General features: G+C 41.5%; 6 protein-coding genes across 6 annotated transcripts; 1 reads left to right on the top strand and 5 right to left on the bottom strand.

Moving 5' to 3' along the window:
- Window positions 1–724: 724 nt before the first annotated feature.
- Window positions 725–2,446, bottom strand: BCR41DRAFT_372738 (hypothetical protein; the record flags this gene model as incomplete). The annotated part of the gene is made up of 5 exons (XM_022026715.1): window positions 725–936; window positions 1,189–1,381; window positions 1,538–1,761; window positions 1,820–1,917; window positions 2,016–2,446. 5 exons carry the CDS (start codon window positions 2,444–2,446, stop codon window positions 725–727), a joined length of 1,158 nt encoding a protein of 385 aa, XP_021878982.1.
- Window positions 2,447–2,799: 353 nt separating this feature from the next.
- Window positions 2,800–3,910, top strand: BCR41DRAFT_372737 (hypothetical protein; the record flags this gene model as incomplete). Its single annotated transcript, XM_022026714.1, has 2 exons — window positions 2,800–3,492; window positions 3,605–3,910. 2 exons carry the CDS (start codon window positions 2,800–2,802, stop codon window positions 3,908–3,910), a joined length of 999 nt encoding a protein of 332 aa, XP_021878981.1.
- Window positions 3,911–4,204: 294 nt separating this feature from the next.
- BCR41DRAFT_135130 (histidine kinase-DNA gyrase B-and HSP90-like ATPase-domain-containing protein) lies at window positions 4,205–10,195 on the bottom strand. The gene is made up of 6 exons (XM_022019507.1): window positions 10,150–10,195; window positions 9,542–9,928; window positions 9,267–9,384; window positions 9,046–9,139; window positions 7,257–8,241; window positions 4,205–7,145 (listed from the first exon to the last, which is right to left on the bottom strand). Exons 2-6 carry the CDS (start codon window positions 9,808–9,810, stop codon window positions 4,499–4,501), a joined length of 4,113 nt encoding a protein of 1,370 aa, XP_021878980.1. The 5' UTR covers window positions 9,811–9,928; window positions 10,150–10,195; the 3' UTR covers window positions 4,205–4,498.
- BCR41DRAFT_135150 (hypothetical protein) lies at window positions 9,369–13,401 on the bottom strand. The gene is made up of 5 exons (XM_022019508.1): window positions 13,218–13,401; window positions 11,825–13,085; window positions 10,150–10,835; window positions 9,542–9,928; window positions 9,369–9,384 (listed from the first exon to the last, which is right to left on the bottom strand). The coding sequence occupies exons 2-4, from the start codon at window positions 13,020–13,022 to the stop codon at window positions 9,836–9,838; spliced, it is 1,977 nt and encodes a 658-aa protein (XP_021878979.1). The 5' UTR covers window positions 13,023–13,085; window positions 13,218–13,401; the 3' UTR covers window positions 9,369–9,384; window positions 9,542–9,835.
- Window positions 13,402–14,586: 1,185 nt separating this feature from the next.
- On the bottom strand, window positions 14,587–16,143 carry BCR41DRAFT_372735 (hypothetical protein; the record flags this gene model as incomplete). Its single annotated transcript, XM_022026713.1, has 6 exons — window positions 14,587–14,673; window positions 14,699–14,750; window positions 14,848–14,864; window positions 15,506–15,736; window positions 15,839–15,983; window positions 16,079–16,143. 6 exons carry the CDS (start codon window positions 16,141–16,143, stop codon window positions 14,587–14,589), a joined length of 597 nt encoding a protein of 198 aa, XP_021878978.1.
- A 562-nt stretch (window positions 16,144–16,705) lies between these two features.
- BCR41DRAFT_378446 (protein transporter SEC24) lies at window positions 16,706–20,434 on the bottom strand (the record flags this gene model as incomplete). Its single annotated transcript, XM_022027160.1, has 9 exons — window positions 16,706–16,936; window positions 17,029–17,361; window positions 17,460–18,082; window positions 18,168–18,600; window positions 18,736–19,034; window positions 19,144–19,276; window positions 19,389–19,541; window positions 19,643–19,729; window positions 19,862–20,434. The coding sequence occupies 9 exons, from the start codon at window positions 20,432–20,434 to the stop codon at window positions 16,706–16,708; spliced, it is 2,865 nt and encodes a 954-aa protein (XP_021878977.1).
- Window positions 20,435–21,176: the final 742 nt, after the last annotated feature.

The raw sequence follows: 21,176 nt of genomic DNA, 5'->3' as shown, positions 1-21,176 counted from the left end.
ACGATCACACGGGCAAAAATACCCGTCATTTTATTTTAGATCATTTTTCTCAGTCAAAGCGTAACACCTGCCCCTTTCACCAAGCGCACATTAGCACCTGAGGGAAAACACGCCCAGGGATGTGCACTGCGTGAAGGATGTGAGTAACGATAGTATATACTGAAATAGGGACGCTCTCTTTTGACCCCACATGAAGTTTCGGATATTATATGAATTTGTGTTTGTGCAAGTTTATTATGATTAAGGGGAGCCTGTAATGTGCCAAAAAAAAACTGATTTTTCGTACTCTTTCGTCAAAATTGTCAACCATTTTGTCTAATTACGGCTCCAACGGCGCAGTCAGAGACAACAGGTTCGTAGAAAGCGATTTAGGTCGTAAAGCTCAAGGGGGCGAAGGATGTTCATTGGGATTATTGGTTAATCGCCATGTTATGTCTAATGCCATTGTCACAGGCGACTGCCATGTTCATGCGGATTCCATGTATTAGTGGCGCTCAGGGAGCTGAAGAAGAGCGATCGCATAAAAAAAAAGGGGATCGCTGATCTTGTCTTTCCTATTTCTTCATATTATGGGATGCAGTAGCGACGTGGCAGGGAAATGACATATCTTCTTAATGACGCCTGAAAGGCTACAACATAGGACGGGCCAGAGTCACAGTCAAACTATGGACAACAAAATCAAAAGCTCTTCGAAGGCGACGGATGCCTCTCAGATTCGTTGTCATCAACGGTTTGTGGATTCGGATAGCTCCGAGGATGATATCAAGAAAACCAAAAATCCGAAGAACTTAAACCTAATACCAGCTTCGTCACCTTCATTGACTACGACAAATACTCTATCATCGAAAATACATGCGAACAGCAGGCCATTACAACAACAATCTCCAGTTAATGCTAGTGGTAGGACCAAAAGCAGTTGTAACAGCGATATCGAGCCTGGTCAGCGGGAAAAATTCGCTAGAACGTCTTCACCGAGTCTATCCACCTCATCTAGAAGACCAGATCGAAATACCCCAATCCAAAAAGAGTCGCCGACGTGTCAAGACCAGTCCTTTAAGAAAGTGCTTCCATCAGAACAGAAAACACCAAAAAAACAACATGTTCCTTTAGGATCACCTATTAAGTCTCCTCAGTCACTACGGCACATCAAGGGTGCAATTATAGAGCAACCTTCTATTACTTCTTCACCTTCTCCTCCATCATCGCCACTATTTGATCCCCTATCACAAAGATCGACGTTTGAGAGCCCAATATTGACAAAGCCAAACCCGAGTTCTCCCTTTGTTGACACTTCCTCAATATCACGCCCGAAGAAACATCGATCAAAGTTACAAATAGAACCGATCGCCACATTGCCGAACACACCCTCAACCTTGGAGGACTATGATGCTCTGAACCATAAGCAACGAATGCGTCTTGGTGGCAGCACTGTCGTTAGGCGTATGATAAAAGAAAAGCAATACGTGAGTGATATCTGCATCGACCCAATTTCAACAGAAACAGAAAAGCGTACACCTATCTATCAGGCCAAGCATACTAAGTTGCAAGGAGATTTATCAAATCCTGAATCTGACTCTGACCTGGAAGATGCGGATCCGTTTGCAGCCCAGCCGTTAGGTATATCATCACCAACGTCGAGCTCCGAGTCTTCTTCTCTTATTCCTTCAACATTAATCACCACAAGATTAAATTCACCGTCATTTTCGTTATCGTCCCCTATTAAAGGTCCAAAGATTAATGACATACGTGCAAAGTCGGTTTCTCATAAGGGTAATGAGATCAGTTTGAAAGGATCAATAGAAAAGGAAGTGAGCGGAACCTTTAATTTCAATAGCGATAGCGGTGATAAAGGGTCCGAGAGTGATGATTTTCAGCAACAACGCCCGAATTCTGTTGGTTTCTCCAAGGTCAAACGGGCTGGTGTAGAGGTCAAAAAGCCCCAAAGTCTAATCAAAATAAGAACAGCCATTACACCAGTGCCATCGATCAATACTGGGAAGCTACTTGAGCCTTACAAGGATATTTTTGGACCTGAAAAACTGGAACAAATATTCAAATCAAAAGAAGCTATGGAACGATTAACACAGTTGACTATGAAGCATGGAGCCAGTCTGAAGCCAGAATCTGTCTCGCTGACGAGGGATAGGGGCGGGCGGAGGGAGAAGTTAACACTGGGGGGTGGAGAGAAGCCGAAGATAGCACTAACGACTTCGAATTGGATGAGAAATACGAATCTAAACTCGGAGTTACCTGTGGAAAATAGCCAAGCGCCTACTCGTGCTATTAGCATGCGAGGGCGATCGCGGGCCTCTGACAGCACTAGGATGGTCACTGAAAAGAAGGAAAGCGGCAAGATAACAAGTCGTGAGCTTGATAGCGTCATTAGCCCCGAACGGGCTTGCACTCCTTTAAGAAACATTGGGATGAGTCGATCGCCTTCTCCCATAATAGGCACGCCTCAAAAACGTAGCACATCGCGAAAAGAAATAGACGATGAAGCCGTTAATCTATCTCCATCGCCTTCTGGAATATTCAGTTCATCTGAGTTTCAACTGCCGTCCCCACGACGGAAACGGCAGCGAGCTTGTGCGCTAGACGAATACTATTTCTTGCCAGATGATGATCTTCCTGTCTCATGTAAATAATTTATAATTCATGAATTACAGTTTGAGTTGTTAGCCAATATGTTATTAATCAGCCAAGTGCTATTTTTATTTTAATAACACTTTCCTAGATACTAAAAAAAGTAGCGATGATGAGATTATATGTCCATACTGTGGAGACGAACTTCCAAAAAACATGTCAACGCGTCTTTCCAACGCTTGGACAAAGGTCCTTGCTCAACAGCAGCGAATCGAGCAGCTAGAACAAGAAAGACAGGAACGTATTAAGCAGAAGCAAGCCAAAAGAGAACGCGTTATTGACGCTGATCTCAATCCATCTGTTGAATTTTCTTCTTTTCCTGAACGATCATATAAATTCTTAGACGAAAGCAAGGCGGGTGCCTCAAGGACCAAAAGGAATAGCCAGCCGCGTCCACGAAGGTTGGAACGGCTCAAAAATAAGATCCAGGATTTCGGTGCCGACAGCAACAACAGCAATAGCAATACCCGTCCAGCAGAAGACTCTGTCATTAAAATTGAGAGTGATGATAATGGCAGTGACAACAGTGTTGACGACGAGGATGAAGGTTTGTCATTGCTAAGGAGGCCAGGCAACCAAATGTCTCTGCTTGACAAATTCGAATTTTGCCGTGTCCACGTTGCGGAAGCACGGATCGTACCTTTGGGTATCCAGAACAATTATCCATTCTATATCAAATTCCATGAATTATCCAAGCGAGTCTCTAAAATAGAGTCTCAGCTAAGGTGTATTATTGAAGGAACGGTATCAAGTACGTTCTTGGATATGGCTTTGAACCAATATAAGCAATTAGGTACTCAAGGAGCACGTAACCCACACGTTATCATGGCCAATGTGGAGCGCACCATGGTAACGCTTCGTGTGTTCATTTTTTGCTCAGCACCATTGTTTCTATGACTTACATTTGCATTGACCAAGCGCTTTCTTTCTCCTCCTCTTTTTTTTTTAATGATATTTTCAGCCAGGTTACTATGGCTCCAAGGGTTCGGCAGAATTATCCAAAATTCTTGCGCGCATGTTCTTGGAGACTAATATATTGACGCATGAACGAGCTCGTCCACAAACACCGATTGAATATATTCAGCATGTCCTCGTTCCTGAAGCCGGTCTGCGATTGATCGCAGAGGATCAAGCGAAAATAATGCGTGGTAGCAGCGACTTAAAGGAAGGAAAAGATCATAGTGTGATTACTTTAGAGGAAGCACGCCTGATCATGCAGGAGAGTGTGGAGTTTGGTAACTACATGCACGATGTTGAGCTTCATTGATTTTTTTTTTGCGATCCTTCATGTTATAGAATCCAGTTATAAAAATATACACTTGTTTTTCTTGCTTTTATTATTATTTATTTTCTTTACTTTTTTATCTTATTTAAAGGAAACCTACATTAGATGATGAAGAAAGTGATAAATACAATGAGAGATTGGGGCTATAGGGAAAAAGAGAAAGTACAAATTGGAAAAAAAATAAAATAAAATAAAAAATGCTATCAAATAATAAGAGAAGGAATGTTGGTAATAAAAACAATCTACATGCCGAATGAAAATATAAATGTGTATTTTGTATGAGTAATAATAATAATAATAATAATAATAATAATAATAATAATAATAATAAAAATAAAAATTGACAAAAGTTGATTGATGATTATTTAAACGGGGTTCGCTTTACCGTAACCCCTTCCTTTCTCTCCACAATATCGATCCAAAGTTCAAAATAATGCTCCTTATGAAATACAGGTATGAATAAATATGCCAATAGCATTCACTACGGTTTGTTTCCTGTTCTTACGGTTGTTGTAGCTGACGAGGATGATTAAAATGAAAGGGAAGAAAAGAAAGACGATATCATGCCCATCAAGCCATCACGGAAGCCTGCTTGGCCGTTGTTACTGCCTTCGTCATCGTCGCCGTGGCTGTTGTCGTACTCTCCGTTGTGATCATATTGGAAGTATTGGTACCACTGCCGTTGCTATCGATATCATTATTACCACTATTACTAATAATATTGTCCATCAAAGTATCGTCCAGACTAGATCGAACAGAGAAATACGCTGTAGTGGTAGTGTCCTTGGAAGAGGAGGATATCGATGAATCTGCTACTGAAGTTGAAGAGCGAGATGATGATGATGAAGAGGAAGATTCATTGGAAGATCGTCCAACTGATTCTGACTCAATTGGGGAAGAAGCAGACGAGAGCGGAGGTGAGATTGACGAGGATGAGTCCATAGTATCAGTCGTCAATAGACTCAGAGGACTAAGAGGTGAAGGCATTGGCCTACATGTGTTGATGCTATTACTGCCAGCTGGAATCGGAGTTGGAGTCTGGCTCATTGGCTCTTGTTCTTTGGACAAATTACTAGGAGATAGGACCCTCTTGACACGTAGGTGCGTTGGAAGTGCCTGTTGCTGGTGGTATTGAGTGTGTTCATGGTGATCAGAATCACTGGTGTCTAGGGGGTGAACATCCTGAATACCGTTCACAAAACCATTGTGGTTATTACTCATACCCAACCCTGACGACCGCCAGTCGCGCCTTGGAAACGACAACATATCCGATGGTCGTCGCGAGGGACTCACTCCATTCATGACCATCCCACCCAATGATCCCCCCGGAAGTCCAGAGACGCTTATAATAGCGCCACTGCTGCTGTTACTATTGTTACCGTTGCTGCTATTGTTATTGACAGTGGCAACAGTAGCGACAGTGTCGCTATGGGATCGCCTCCCTGTAAATAGACTGCAAGCAAGACTTTCAAGGTTCCGTCGAAGGGGACGTGGCGCATCCATGCGACAATTGAAGCGGCTCTGGGATGCAGAGCTAGGCGATGAAGAGGATGCAAGACCATTTAATCCTCCGTTAATTGTACCATGACCATTGTGAGTAGATCCATTCAAGCTGTTCTCATGACCTCCTTGAACATCTTCTCCAAGACCAGGAAGTATTCCACCGCAGCCTGTGCATTCGGTAGGCGCATTAGGAATAGTACCAAAATCCACTAGACTCGTTGATGAACTGGTATTACTAGAAGATCGTCCTAAAGTCGGAGTCAAAGACCGACCACTTCCTGACATCGCCGTCATACCATTCTCTCTTAAGAAGAGCCCTGCTTGACAACCTGGAGAATTGCACCGACTAGTCTTTAGAGCCAATGTAGCGGCTGCGAGACAGATCTCATTCCTGGTTTGGATTGCACCATTATTCCGTCTCTGAATAAACTCATTCAGTACACGTTTCATCTCCAGGAGTGCAAAAGGCTTGGTCATGAAATCATCCATTCCCGCCTCCATACATCTTTCCTTGTCTGACACCATGGCTGAAGCTGTCAGAGCAATCACATAAACATTCAAGAAGTCCTTGTAGTTATTGAGTTTTTCAGTAACTTTGATGGTGCTAATGTCCGTAATGGAGGTTGTATCGCAGGTTATAGTCGCCTCTGTACTGCTAATGGTTACGACTCCTTCCTTCTTTCCTTCCTCCTCATTCTTTTGCGAACCTGTCAAAGTACTAGCTACTCCACCTTCTACCTCTACACCCGTAACAGTCTCGGCTGCAGCTTGAAGCAGTAACCCACGTTTTCGTCTTTCCACAATAGTTTTTGTAGCGTCTAACCCATCCATAACTGGCATAGTTACATCCATCAAGATGACATCGTATGAGGAGCCACCATCTAACTTGTCAATGACCTCGAGTCCATTCTTTGCCACATCTACGTCTGTATACCCAAGTTTCTTCAACACACCCACTGCGATCTTCTGATTCACAACATTGTCTTCTGCAAGCAAAATCCGGAGTGGTCGACCATCGATCGCCAGTGGCTTAAGACTCGATTCTACCACCTTAGCATATGTGGGCGTCATGCTCATGCTACCGGTTGGTTTGCTAGCAACAATAGTAGCAGCAGGAACGGTAATATTGATGTTTTCAGATACTGATGTTATTGATGCTGATGGTAATGCTGATGGTGATGCTGTTGATGGTGATGCTGTTGATGGTGATGCTGTTGATGGTGATGCTGTTGATGGTGATGTTGTTGTTATTGATATTGTTAGGTCAGTCGGTGTCGTCTTGACAGTTGTTGATGTAATACTGGGAGATGGTATCTTCTTCTTTCCTACTGCTTTATCCGAGATACCTTTACTAACGATCAAGCTAGGGAACTCCTGAATATCCACGTTTTTACATGCCTCGGATGCTGATCCTGATACTGATACTGATGCTGATGTTGATGCTGATGTTGATGCTGATCCTGATGCCGATTCTAATATCACAGGCGTTGATAAATCTGTAGTTGCTGTATTAATTGTTGTAGAGATGGTAGAAGCAACAGTTGGCATGCTAACCGAGGCTGGTAACAAAAAAGAGTCTAAATTGTTGCTTCGATTGACAGAATCATATCGCATAGGGCCAGAAGCAGGCGATGAAGGTGCAGTTAAAGACGGATCAGTCTCAGTCTCGGATGACTGACAGACAGTGAATGGAATAGTGAATGTAAATCGAGAACTAGCCAAGTGTTTCAGATTATAAAGAGAGTTAAATAATAATAATAATAATAATAATAATAATAATAATAATAAAGAGAGGATAAAATTAATCATTTGTATTGAAACTTACCCCACGCCTTCCGTACTCTCGACCCAGATGTTGCCTCCCATCTTCTCTACAAGACTAGCACTAATAGCTAGTCCCAGTCCTGTACCACCAAACCGAGTACTGACCGAGATATCGACTTGTGAGAACGATCTGAACAGCTCTGTGATCTTGTTAGCTGGAATACCCACGCCTGTATCCGATACTGCAAACTCTAGAATCACAGTGTTCTCATCCATCTTGTCTTCATGCAATGAATTAGCCGTTGGTGCCATAACAGTCATGGATGGTGGTCCTGCTGCAGAAACTGAGACCGATGCGCTGGAAAGTGGAGAAGAGTAGGATGACATTGAAGTAGGATGAGGATGGTCATTGTGGTTGTTGTGGTTGGCACTGCTATTAGAAGATGATCCAATTACCATGGCTGCAGTCGGGACGTGACGCTGCTTATCTGCTTGACGACGACGCGTCGATGCTGCTGCAGATTTGATTTGAATGCTGCTACTATGACTGTTACTCTCCGCTGCTTTGACATCATACCGCTGTTGAAAAACCATCGGTGTTCTATGGTCGCTACCAAGTAACATGGGTGACGTTGGTAATGAGGCCGTATCTCCATCTACGCTTCCAGGCCCTGCCCCTATTCCTGATCCATGTTGCCCTGTATTGGGCAAAGATCTCATCACCATAGATGAGGAATTTGGTCGAATGATGGGAAGTTGAACATTATTAGGCTGATGAATCGAGACATGGACCGAAACACGTCCCCGTTGTGTGAACTTGAGCGAGTTGGTACAAAGATTGATGAGGACTTGTCGAAGCCGAGTGATGTCGCCCAAAAGGTGTTCTGGTACATCTGGATCAATACTCCAGAGCAATGGCAAGACATTAGTCTCCTCCCCAATGTCACTGAACGGACCCAGATCATCCATGTCGTGGGGCCATTCAATCACACTGATTGATCTCGAGACATCGTGCAAAGGTGTTAGGCCTGCCAGACTCACCGCATCTATTGAAAAGTAATTGATGTGAATAATAAATAAATTATAATAAATAATAATAAATCAGTAGTGATATATAATAATAAGAATTATAAACAAATAATGATTAATAATTATAATATATATTAATATAATAACAAATATATATCATAACATATATATATCATAACGATAGTAACATAAGAGTAACGGTATAAATATTATAACAATAATAAACACGTAGACGCATGTTGAGAGCCAATTACATTCGCTGTTTTGTAATCGATCGACACAAACACAGATGCTGTCCATGGAGGTCTATTCAACCAAATGCACGCCAACCGATACTCAATGCTCAATGCTCAATGCTCATTCCTACATCATATTACGCACACGTTTTTTTATACACAAGCATAATAAAAACAACGTCCGCAGAGGTACCGAGCTAAAAAAGTTTTTTTTATGCCGACATCCCCATACCATGGAACTTATCATTCCTCGAATACACATGTTAATGAAGGGATATTTTTGTTTGTCCGCTGACACCGTCGGATCTTTTTGTGTCACGGAGATGATGTAGCCCAACTCTCATACAGCCATGTTACACTCTCCAACACACATGTTCTTATGTGCATGTGTTCCTCCAATTGACTTTTTTTTCCTCTCCAATAGATTCACACTAATATACATCAACCTTTTTTTTTTTTTTTTTTTTTGATGAGCGTTGGATAGAGACAAAAAAAAAAAAAAAAAAAAAAAGATGGTATATAACTTGTGTGTTTGACCTTCTGCGGGCTCTTTTCTGATGACAATACTGCGGAGGGACACATTACCTTTCAAACACTTGCGTAGACTGAGCGGTCTTCTCTCAAGCATAAATTTGACATCTTGATCGATTCGAGAAATGTCCAAGATATCGTTGATGACCTAAAGTGATATTCATCAAACAATAAGTGAGATCAGCAGATGAAACGTCGTGTATGCTTTCTAAGATGTGGGAGAAAGAGCACCTGCATTGTTTTTTTTTTAACAAAAAATAAAATAAAAACTTTACAGTTAACAAGTGTTGTCCACTCGTTCGGATGACTTCAATATAGCTAGTCTGTTCCTCCGAAAGGCCTACTGTGTCCAAAAGGATATCAGTGACTCCAACGACAGCATTCATTGGGTTTCTATTTGTTCAGCCATAACAAAAAAAAAAAGCAAGTTAATAAGTACAGTATTCACCAAAATTAACAGCGCCAAGGCGTTAGAAAAGCTATTAATCTCGCATGATTCTTTTTTTTTTTTTTTTTTTTTTTTGTATGCATGTTTGTATTTTTAAAGTACCTGATCTCATGAGACATGTCTGCCAAGAACTTGGTCTTGTTCTTTGCAGTCGATTCAGCCACATCGCGAGCATAAATCAGATTAGCCTCGACCTTCAATCGATCCAGCTCATTGGCAACACGAATACCAACTTGATCCAGGATCATCTTTACAACCCTTCCGTCGTGTTCAGTCAATGGACGATCATGGATAACCCCAATGATTCCAACAATCTCACCTTGAGCTGTCTCAAGACGCATTCCCACATAGGATTCGATCGTGCGATCCATCAAACATTCGGCCACATCCTGATACTTATCTGCCAGATTGGCATCCAAAAATGTCACTTTGTCTTGGATTGTGCAATCTGCCAGATATCCTTGAAAGGCATGTGGATTGATGTATGAACTTTGAAACAACAATAAAAAAAAAAAAAAAAAAAAATTGTCGTTATGACTCAATGTTACAATTTTTTTTTTTTTTTTTTCAAAAAAAGAAAAAACTTACTGCCCTGGCCAGCTCGAGATATTATGCATCACTCCATCAAGTGGAGGCACGACGCCTCCAAACTGCTCAATTAAATTCATATACTCAGTAGGATCCAGTTCTTTGAGCTCATCCAAACTCACCAGCTGAGAGATAAATGCGTACTTGACCCCCAAATTCACCGCTAGTTCCTCACAAACTACATCAAAGAAATGGTCCCCATGACAGGTCAGCAGACTCGTCGCAATCGGTGCCAAATACATAAAATAGGAGTCATCCCAATATCGCTCCTGATGCCGTTGTTGCTGCTGCTGGTGTTGTCGTATATCTCCAGATGATGACAAAGAGCTTTGATGTTGATAATTATTGCTGAGAGTGTGAAAAGGATGGATGCTGTCGTTATTAGTATAGAGATGGCTGCTATTGTTGTTATTGTTATTGTTATTGTTATTGTTATTGTTATTGTTATTGTTATTGTTATTATTATTATTATTATTATTATTATTATTATTTGACAACAGAGCCAGTGAGTTGTGATGGATATTCAATCGACTCTTATCAGGTGATGAGGACATGGAAACGGACAATTGAGCTCCAGAAGAAGTAGAAGAGATGGCAGTTGCTGAAATCGAAAGAGCTCGAGGTCGTTGAAAAATTGTACTCTGAGGAAAGGAATGATGAAAGGGCAAGAGATGGCCCAAAGATATTGATCGCATCGACGCGGCTCCTGTCCCTGCTCCGGACATTGAACGCATCATGCTTGAAGGCGTGTCTGAGGGCTCAATAGGCAAGGATATGCTGTTGCTACGACTTGGAACAGACAACGCAGCTAATCGAGACGTGTTATTGAAAATACTGAAAGGGGTTAAATCGCTCAAGGATGGTATAGCTGTCATTGACGACTTTTCGGGATTGGATGTGTCATCGTCCCGCAAATCTTTTTTAAAGAAAACAAAAAGTAGAAAAAAAAAGATATCATCTTTAGTCTTTTATACCCCTTATTCATGCTCAAAATTCGTCCTATCCCCTATTTCCTACTTCTTAGTTCTCCACAGCATTTGACCCGCGTTTAAGAGAAAGACTCTGTGTTTATGTTTGTTGTTGATGGATGTGAATGTTTGTCAATATTTGGATGGTGCAAGGCATGCAGGGTTTGCATGGTGTAATTTGTTGAGATGCATGTCGCGTACATTCGTACATGTCATATTGAATATCTTGTCAAAAGCAAATAAGAAAAAAAAAAAGCTTTCTGTGATATTTGTTTAAAGGTATCTTGTCGATGTTATTTTGTCCGATCTTGCAAAAAAAAAAATCAAAGATCTTATCATCATCATCCCATGTCATGTTATGCACACACAATACCCTGGATCTCTATGCATCCCCGATTTGTCGGTTCAATGACAACAATTTTTATGGGAATGATAACCAAAAAAAAAAAAAAAAAAAAAAAAAGCCCAGCTGTAAACAATGCCCGATTAGACCAGATCGCCCGGCGGATCAATGGCCCAGACCATAAACAAAATAGGGAACAAACAACCCAAGGACAATGAACAAAGAACATTTTGCGAGCAGGAGATTTGGTGGTTGGTAGATATTTTTCACCATCAATAGCTCCCATCTACTACATCTTTACATCTCCTCCCCACCACTTTTTGCAATAACAGTATATACGATACTGTAATCAAGATGGTGATGTCCTATTGCTCTTTTCTAATGTAGCAAACAATATATGCGCATGTAAAAATAAAAAAGAAACATAAAAAGAAATCGCTCATTGCTCTCCGCTTTTTTTTTTTTTTTTTTTCAGTTGCATCTTACCAGATCCATGGAGGCGATCTGAAGTATGAATCTGCGACATGGACATAAGCATAACATCGTTATTGCTAGTACTGTCAGCTGAGAGAGCTGTCGCAACTGGTACAGGACCGCTTGTCATATTTGTTGGTTTCGTAGCTGATGATCGTTCATCAAAACCCGAATCAGTCGAATACTCGCGAGTGGACAATGTGGGCCTTGTTGGGGTTGTCCCTACCACTCCTGTTATTACCATGCTATTATCTAGCGTAATAAAAGTTTTTTCCTTCTCATTCGCTCCTGTCTCTGAGGACATGTATTCTGTTGTAGCATGACTGAAAGGTGAATAGGGTGGTATAGAAGGAGATGAAGATGTAAATACAGGTGAAGAGAATGAAACCATTGAAGCAGCAGTTGCTGCTAGTGATGTTGCTGCTGTTACTGAAGCGGTGAAAGGAGAGATCGAAGAGTCGACAGGCCTCGAGGTCAGAGTGAATTCAACGGCTCGTGGTGTGGGTGGTTGCAATGGCACTGATGGTAGTGATGATAACGGTAGGGGTGATACAACTTCAGGATGAGAAGATGGGGGGATAGAAGGTGAGGATAGAGGTGGCTGCGGGCAGTTGAGAGGCGAGAGAGCTAGCGCAGGCATTTGAGTCGAGAGCACCGACAGATCGGTGAGGATGACGGAGTAGCCAACGAGCACCCGCGAAGGCTCTGCCTCGACAGTTGCGACTGCGCTAATGTGGCTGTGGCTGTAGTGACTATTGACATCACCATCGCGGCTGATGATATGGATATCAACGCCTTCCTTTTGTTTAAAGAGAGCTGATATAGATTCTAGGAAGAGGTGAGGGCCATCCTTCTGTGTCCTTGTGACAACTCGTTTGATGCACGAGTGTTGTAGGGCTCGAATCTGATCAGGTGTTGAGGGGTATAATGCATGGTCTGCGGGTATTGATGCTCTAGTTGTATCGGATGAAGTTGAAAGAAAAGTCTGACCAAGTGAAAGCCGATTAAGATCCTTGCCCAAGGATTGTTTAGCAGAGATGCCAAAGATGGACTGTGCACCGTCGTTCCATGCACAAATAGTTCCATTGAGATCGCATGCAATGATGGCATCTGTACTGGAAGAAAAGAAAGAATAGATCCATGAATCTACATTGGCAACTGAATCGGTTGAATCTGCATGGGTTGTTTCAATAGGGCGGGTAGGGATCATGTTGAACTGTTATTGTCGATATTGTGCTCCTGCTGCTGCTGCTGCTGTTGTTGTTGTTGTCTCCTTTTTTTTTTTTTAATAAAAAAAAAAAAGAAAAGGTCAATTGGGATCGTTGAGAACTAAGTCAGAAACACCATTCACAATTCTGGTGCCCTTTTTTTTTATTCAATCACTCTCAATTGTTCATTCACTCACTCGCACAGGTTCTTCCTATCTTTGTTTCTTTCTTTTTCTTTTTCTCTCTTTCTTTCTCTCTTTGAGTCTCTTATTGGACTTTTTATCGGCTGCGCAAGACAAAAAAAGGAAGGGCGTAAGATGAATGAGAAAGTGTTCAATTTGAATGTTTGTTTGTGTGTGTGTGCAGATACTCTTTCTTCTCTTCACACACACACAGTTGTATCTGATGAGATACTATTTTCTGTTATTTGTATGCGAAGGAAAAGTCCCAAAGGAATGAAATAAAACAAAAAAAATAGACAAGTTCGGAGAGGAATATGTAGACAGACGATAGAAAAGAGTACGACGTCTATATGCTGCGTGAAAACTGTGTAAAAGAGATTGCTGCAAGGGAGAATGAAAAATGAGTGAGAGTGAAGGAAATATAAAAAAGGGTATATGTTTATACGATGGGCGAGGGAAGGATGCGCAGACAGGAGAAAAAAAAAAAAAATGAGAGCCAGGAACAGGAACAGGAGCAGGAACAGGAATCGGCTCAATCTGTAATGCAGAGACAGAGGGAAAGTGGGTGGCTAAAAAAAAGGGGAAAAGACAGCGTGGAAGAAGTGCAAAAAAATTACAATGTGAGAAAGTGAATATGAGAGTTTAAGATGTACGATGACGAATGCAAGGGGAAATACGGAAAGAGAATGACAATGACCATCAATTGAGAATCATGAATTGAGATTCAACAGCAACAAAAACAACAAAAAGGAAGAAGAGGAAGAGGAAGTGGAAGTGGAAGAGGAAGTGGAAGTGGAAAGGATAGTGTTTTAAAAAAAGGAAAGAAAGGAAAAAAGAAAAAATAAACGGTGCACATCTAAACAATCCTTCCATTTCCTTCCTCCCCACGTTATTTGGCTTTTCTTTCTCTTTGTCCTCCTTTACTTAGTGTGTAACAAAAGTTACAAAACCTTGCTGACAAAATTTCCATGGGTATCCACTTGAGTGCATCATGACACCATGGCATGATTTTTTTTTTTTTATTGTTATACGCTATTAAGCAAACTAACTGCTGCTAACCTTGATCAAGCAGTCGCAATGAAAATGAAATGTTTTCTTTTTCCTATTCCAACATTTGCATAGCAAGCAAGTTCAATCAATTATAGTGCAAATGAACGTTGCTTGTGTGTTGCTGTACGACAACATTCTTCCTCCAGCACAAATATCTTTTCAAGCCAGGTTTTTCTTTCTTCTTTTTATCCCGGATGACGTGTATTCACTTTCCCTTAACACCCCTTATCCTTGTTCTCGTTGCCTTCCTTGTCATTAAACATTCATTGAAGATTTAGTGCAGATCGTGTGCCTCAGAGGATGCTTGTCCTCCCATCAAATCAATCCACAACCCTCAAAATTCAGGAACCGCTGTACAATTCTGATACAGCTGAACCTTAATTTCGTTTGCGAATTTTATTCCATTGGACATGTTTCCGATCTCTTTAAAAAGGATACATATTTACATTATCACCAACTTCACTACTGTCACCATTATTTTCATAATCATTATCGTATCTATCAACCATGTTGATTTTGCACCGTTGTATAAATGAAAAATCGATCGGAAAGATCCCTTGATATGCCATTCTAGCCTGTTGGTACACACACTCACCTTTGCTGCTTCTTTTGCTAATTATTCCCATGTGAAGTTGCTCATCCTTTGTCTACTATTGCACAATACCCTCTTTTCTAATTATGCTGTATAGTTGATAGTTGCTAACCTTTATGATGGACAAACTAAACGGGTCGAGTTCAACCCATTTTATTTGGTACTGAATACCCTTTGAATATATTGACGGCCAGTTAGTTTGCTTGCTTCAAGCTCATCACGAATACTGAAATGATTTTAGTTTTAAAAACTTCATGTACTACGAGATCATCTCAAGTACACACATGCAATAGTATAAGCCATTTTATAATGTACTCTGTCTTCTGTTTCTGTCACACCTCAAAGGCCATTGACGATGTTTGTTGTTATTGCTATTGTTATTGCCATTGCTATTGCTATTGTTTGTGTTCTGTATTCAAATATAGCCTGTGCATGGTTGTCGTTCATCATCAAGGAATTTGTCCATCCATCGAAAAAAGAAGAAAGGAGAGAGACAAAAACATAATTTGCGAAGAGGGGGTCAAAATAAGAGGAGAGGGAGAAAGTAGATTCTTAATATTCCCTGTCAACAATTCTACAATAATCGATCAAACATTGGTCATCAGGCTTTTTTTTTTTTTTTTTTTTGTGTCCATTTTGTGTAAGCGAATGTGGTTTTAACTGTAATAGCCTGTAAAACGAGCACCCGTCTAGAAGGATCCTCTTCCTCTTTTCTTCGATCTCCTGATCCCTGGGTTTCGGTATCTATAACACTAACACTGGTTTCAATGCATGCTGAGAAAATACAGCAGACAAACAGATAAATACGCAGACTGACCAGAGAAAGAAAGAAAGGGAAGAAAGAAATCGAAAGGGCCGTTGTAACAGCAACAAGGGGCTCGAAAATGCTGATCTATCACATTTCACAGTATATATAAATATAATGTAAATTCTTCACAGATCCTAAAGCAATAAAATATAATGACTTCATTCAAGGCCCACTCCGCTCTGTTACCAGATAAGGTTCATTTCTACCACCTCCTTTTAAATTTTGTAGTTGTCTTTTCCTAATCTCTAGCATGGCCCGCGGCCTCTCAAACATGTCATGACATGCCATGCGATGTGGAAGTTGAGAGCAAAGAAAAACCAGTATAAATGTGCTGTATAAATATTGTATATATATATATATATATATATTACATTTATGAATAAGAGTGTTTTTTGGGGTCTTCCCGTCTTCTATGCATGCATGTACACGTATTTATGCAAGTCTGTTAGACTGCGGAAATAGGCTATGGCAAGCATATGTATATTGTTCATGATGTACAAGTACACAATCTAAGGTCTCTGTTGTCTTTATTTTATTTTATTTTATTTAGAGCTGTTTGTAGTTAGGAGTCATCTTGTAGGCGTTAATCGTTTGTTATTCTGTTTGAATAACACTTGCGCGAGTGGATCCCAGGCACACTTCATGCTTTGCTGATATTCACTCGTTCGGTAATATCCCCATCAAAAAGAGAGAAAGTGAGAGTTATCACAAATGAAATGAAAAGGGAGAAGCTTATGAGAACTTCCTATATTTTTCATGTCATAGCCTTATTTCTTTTTTCTGACTGTTTCACTAAACAAAGCTACGAAATGTGTTAAAAAAAATAGAGAGGGAGAAAAAAGTGTCTGATCAAAGAACAGGGACAGGCCGGCATCCAAACGCAACCAAATACTAGCTCTAATACGATCCACTGTTGACCTATTAATTAAATGACAAAAGCGAATGCCAAATTGAGCGAAAAAAAAAAAAAAAAAAAAAAAAAAGAATACAGGTTAATGTCAACTTCCATTTTGTATATACTTTGCAAGGTCAGTTGATAATATGATTTTTTTTTTAGTGCTTTACTCTGTCCTTGAGATATCCAAGATATTGGTAATAGCTCATGATAGGTTCCGCGCGATCTTCGATTAAATGACTCAAAAACCACAGCCGTAATGCTGCATCACCTTCTTCCTTGACCACATACAACTGAGGATAGTAAACAGTACGACGCATCTCTCGAGCTTTTTCAATAATTAAGTTTACTCGTTGATTAAAGTCTGTCTCCACTTTCGGTAATGTAGTCTAAAAAGTAAAAAAAAAAAAAAAAAAAAAAAAAGTTAGATTAGGAATATAACTTTTGGACATCCTTTTTTATTTTTATTTGAGTTTATTACCTTTCCACCACGGATACTCTCGTAGTTAGGAACACCAAAGAGATCCATACACAGTTGAGGAACTGCGTCCCGACCAATCCACAAGAATATATTCTGTCCATCCTCCAACATGAATAATCCTGAACGCGACAATCGCTCGCTACTCAGGTTCATGGGTTGCGGCATTTCAATGCCTGCTGGACCAATCGTTCCACAATGCTCCGGCATATCATGTAGCGAGTAAAACCGAGGATGAATAAGTGGAATTAAGCATTGAGAAGGAAGTGTCGACATCAAATGCATCGCATACGAGCGAAGATCTGAAGGAATCTGTGAACCCCCACGAAACGATACCTGGCAAAAATCAAAAGATAAAAAGTGCATTAATTACAACTGACCAAAACATCCCAGGCTCGTAGGACGCAGAGCTGCAAAAATGTATATGCTCTTACATGCTTAAGCATGCCAAGTGTCAACAATGGCAACAGCTTAAGGTTATCGCAGATCTGAAGATTGGGTGTGGCGCCCGAGGATGAGGCCGTCATATGCGTCTTGTAGACACCCAAGATATCCACGCATTTATTTGTCAAGGCGTCTCTAGCATCATCCAGCTTCGAGTTCATACCACGTTCCACAGCCTTGCATGAGAGCAACGTTGCAATCGCTACCTGATCTGCAGACATGTACAGCTCTGACAGACTCGTCGTCACCGGAAGGGCCAATGTTAAAACTCGGATACGGCGCTCGCCTGAGGAGGAAGTGTGCAGCAGTGCAGTCTGGAAACAGACGATTGGAATTGTCAGATTCTCATCGTAGCTGATTTCAATCGAGTATGACTGGTCACGAGGAACATTGGGCAGCGACAGTAAATCTGTTGATCGGACAAAGAAATTGCCATAAAACGCTGCCATTCTCAATCCTTTGGAAGCACGCACTCTCATCACTGCCTCCAATCCAATCCGATGTGAAAGGAACTCTGCCAACTCGTTTGCAAACTTGAGTCCATCCTCTGATTTAGCTGCTGTAAATGCGGGGTAAAAGAACGTACTTCCCCCAGTAAAGCGAGGCAGACAGCCTACCAACCATTCCATCATCGTGACTATTAGCTCATTGTCAAAGAAAGACAAAATAAAAAGCAATTTTTGACCACATCAACTTACTAAGAGTAGCGACATCTGAATACTGTGAACCAAAGAGGAACATGTCGACGCAAACTTGCGACTTTGAGCACTCTACTGCAAATGATTTATAGAATGACGAAGCTGACTGTAACAGAGTTGATTCCTTAGAAGTACCTAACAACTTCGTATCTTCACGATTCTTGAGCGCCCCTGCCTCCAAGTTAGGCAATGATGCTTGTAAACACAAGATCTTGCCTCCAATGGGTGAGATCAGCTTGTAGGCAGAATTCAGAGCTGGTCCCAATGCATTGCCAACATTCTGAGTATCCTTAAACATGTTTTTCATTCTATCCAGCAACGTCTCCAATGTACCGCGACACTCACTCAAATTACAGAGAAGATCCTGAGGTTGAGGTAAATACGGTTCCTCAAGATCGGAGACAACTAACATCTGAGGCTCACCCGAGGGTGTCTATCGGTCATAAGTAAAAAAATATAATAGAATAAGTAAATGGGATGGAAAATAGATAGCTAGTGGCCATGAACGAGCTCAAAGGATATAAGATTTTTTCTTCTTAAAAAGCACAAACACTAAACACGCACTTACGTTCAAATTGTAAAAATGGATAGAACTATCCACTGTAATGATGCCAATCTTGGTACGCCCTTCATCATTGGGTATCCTGTCCAAGGATTCCAATATAGTCGTCGCCGCGGTCGCTACCATACCACACCGGATGGCGGGATACGACACATCGATTATAAACATATACACTAGAGGCTGAGGTGGTCGAACCATGTACTCTGTAGGTGCAATGTATTCCACTACTGCATGGTTGAGTTCCTTGCGTTGCCAGCGATCTACGGGTTGCTGCGTTTGAGAGTCATAGTCGAATGAAGATGGTACTTGTATTAAAAAAAAAAAAAAAAAAAAAAAAAATAAGCAAATGAAAATATCGAGCTAGCAGGCATTTATCAGGATCCGGAATCATCAAAGTATTATTTGCATGTATACCTTCATTCAGCGTGTAGCACATATTACACTTCCAGCGCTGACCACCTTCCACAAACTTCACGAATGGATTAATATATGTTCTACATCGACGACAGCGGGCGATGATCGAGTCTGAGACCACAGGCACAGGTTCCTATCATTAGAGGAAATATCCAGATCAATAAAAAAAAAAAACATTCCCTAGTAGTTTTCAACAGTGACATCAAAAAACATATGCCTATCCTCAAATGCAATAGAAAACATACATCGCCTTCCTTCACACTGCGATAGGGGGTGATGACGAGCCCAAATGGTAGTCGAGACTTTGTCAAAAGCTGTGAAGTGGCTGGAATGGCATTAAAAGTACATCTTTTATATGTAGGATCGCAGTTAGCATATGGCGATTGAGTGATTGCAGCCTAGCGAATATACGATAGTATGTTGCTTAACTTAGTAGAAGAGCTCAAATTCATTAGGCATAATTTTTCATACAGTTCTAAGAGCTAGAGTGCGTTCTTACTGTGGTGGGGAGAGCAATGGCTGGTGGAGGAGCATCCAGGTCGATGATTTTTGGCGCAGATCCCATCAAAGCAACAGTCGTCATAGGCTGTCATATCCGAATCAAAGAATGGAAGTTACTATATATTAGCGCACAGCAACCCATACATTTTACAACAGTTCGAGACTGACGTGCGACATTTTCTCTGTCTTTCAAAATTCATGCAAGCACGATATTTACTGTAGTCCCTTGACTCCCAAATCCTCCTCCAGTGACATTCATAGTACCCATCTGGTTCGTTAGTTGGTTGACATTAGGCTGGGGAGGATGGAATCCTTGTTGATATGTAGGGACAGGTTGATTAAAAGTCGGTTGCTGATTTTCAACAGGCACAAAATATTGTGATCCTTGTGTGACAGGTTGCATAGGTTTTACAGCACTCGTAGATTGGGGAGAGAGGATCCCTGGCACACCAGCGGATTGAAAACCTCCGTTTGGTGTGATATCATATCCGGGCGTTGGTTCTGAATATGCATTGATACCAGCAGGATACATCCTCTTCGACTTGTGAGTCCCTGTTTGTGGGGTTGAGGTAGATAGCTCCGCTATGATGCCAGCATTAGGCCCCCCAGAACCTTGTCTCGGTTGCTGCAGGTTCTGTTGCTGTTGTTGTTGTTGAAGTAATGGTGGTTGCTGTGGAGAGGCTGAAGGAAGTCCTTGCTGGTGCTGTTGGTTTGGTGGTTTCAGTATAGGAGGCTGCGATCTGTTGAGATCATTAGGAAGTGATCCAGCACCATATCCCACTGGATTCATGGAAGCTGAACCTAAAGGACCCTGCTGCTGTCTTTGACCTACGAATGATCCAGATGGAGGTCTGTTCTGGATTGGAGGTGACTGATAGGGACGAGGCATACCGGGCGATCCAGGCTGAGAAATATTGGGAGGCCGCATCGTGACTGAGGATGTGTGTTGAGTGTCAATAGCAGGTGGCCGCTGCGGAGGTAAACTGTCGCCTTGCTGGTACTGTTGCTGCTGTTTTTGGGATCCATAGAAAGGAGCGGTCACGGGTAGCCGCTGATTTGAAGGCGAAGGAAGAGCAACACTGGCTGAGGCTGAAGCATGTCTGATGGCATTTTGCTGATGCAATGGACTGTTTGGATCTTGTGACAGCGGCCGAAGCATACCAATAGGTGGAACACCAGGTCTAGGGCCATTGTTCATAGGCCTGTAGTTTGAGTGCTGTTGCTGTCCTGCGGCCATTGGTCTCTGAAGTTGCTGTTGTTGATTCTCATGGGGATATGGTTCTTGGTGGTACTGCTGCTGCTGCAATGATTGTTGATGAGCAGGTCTAAATCCTGGTCTTGGAGGAGGCGCCTGTGCCGGCCGCATAGTTGGCGTGGATGGCTGGAGTAGGCCAAGTGATGTGCAAACAAGTAATGACCTTTGTGTGGATTATACTAGTGTTGCTTGGAAGTAAGAGGTAATTTTTTTTTTTTTTTTTTTTTTTTTTGCAACGTGTCTCATGGTCGTGTCGCGTAATTTTATCCCATATCCT

This window comes from Lobosporangium transversale, assembly GCF_002105155.1.
Source record: "Lobosporangium transversale strain NRRL 3116 chromosome Unknown BCR41scaffold_33, whole genome shotgun sequence".
Taxonomy (NCBI): Eukaryota; Fungi; Mortierellomycota; class Mortierellomycetes; order Mortierellales; family Mortierellaceae; genus Lobosporangium; species Lobosporangium transversale.
This window is presented reverse-complemented; position numbering and strand designations above follow the sequence as displayed.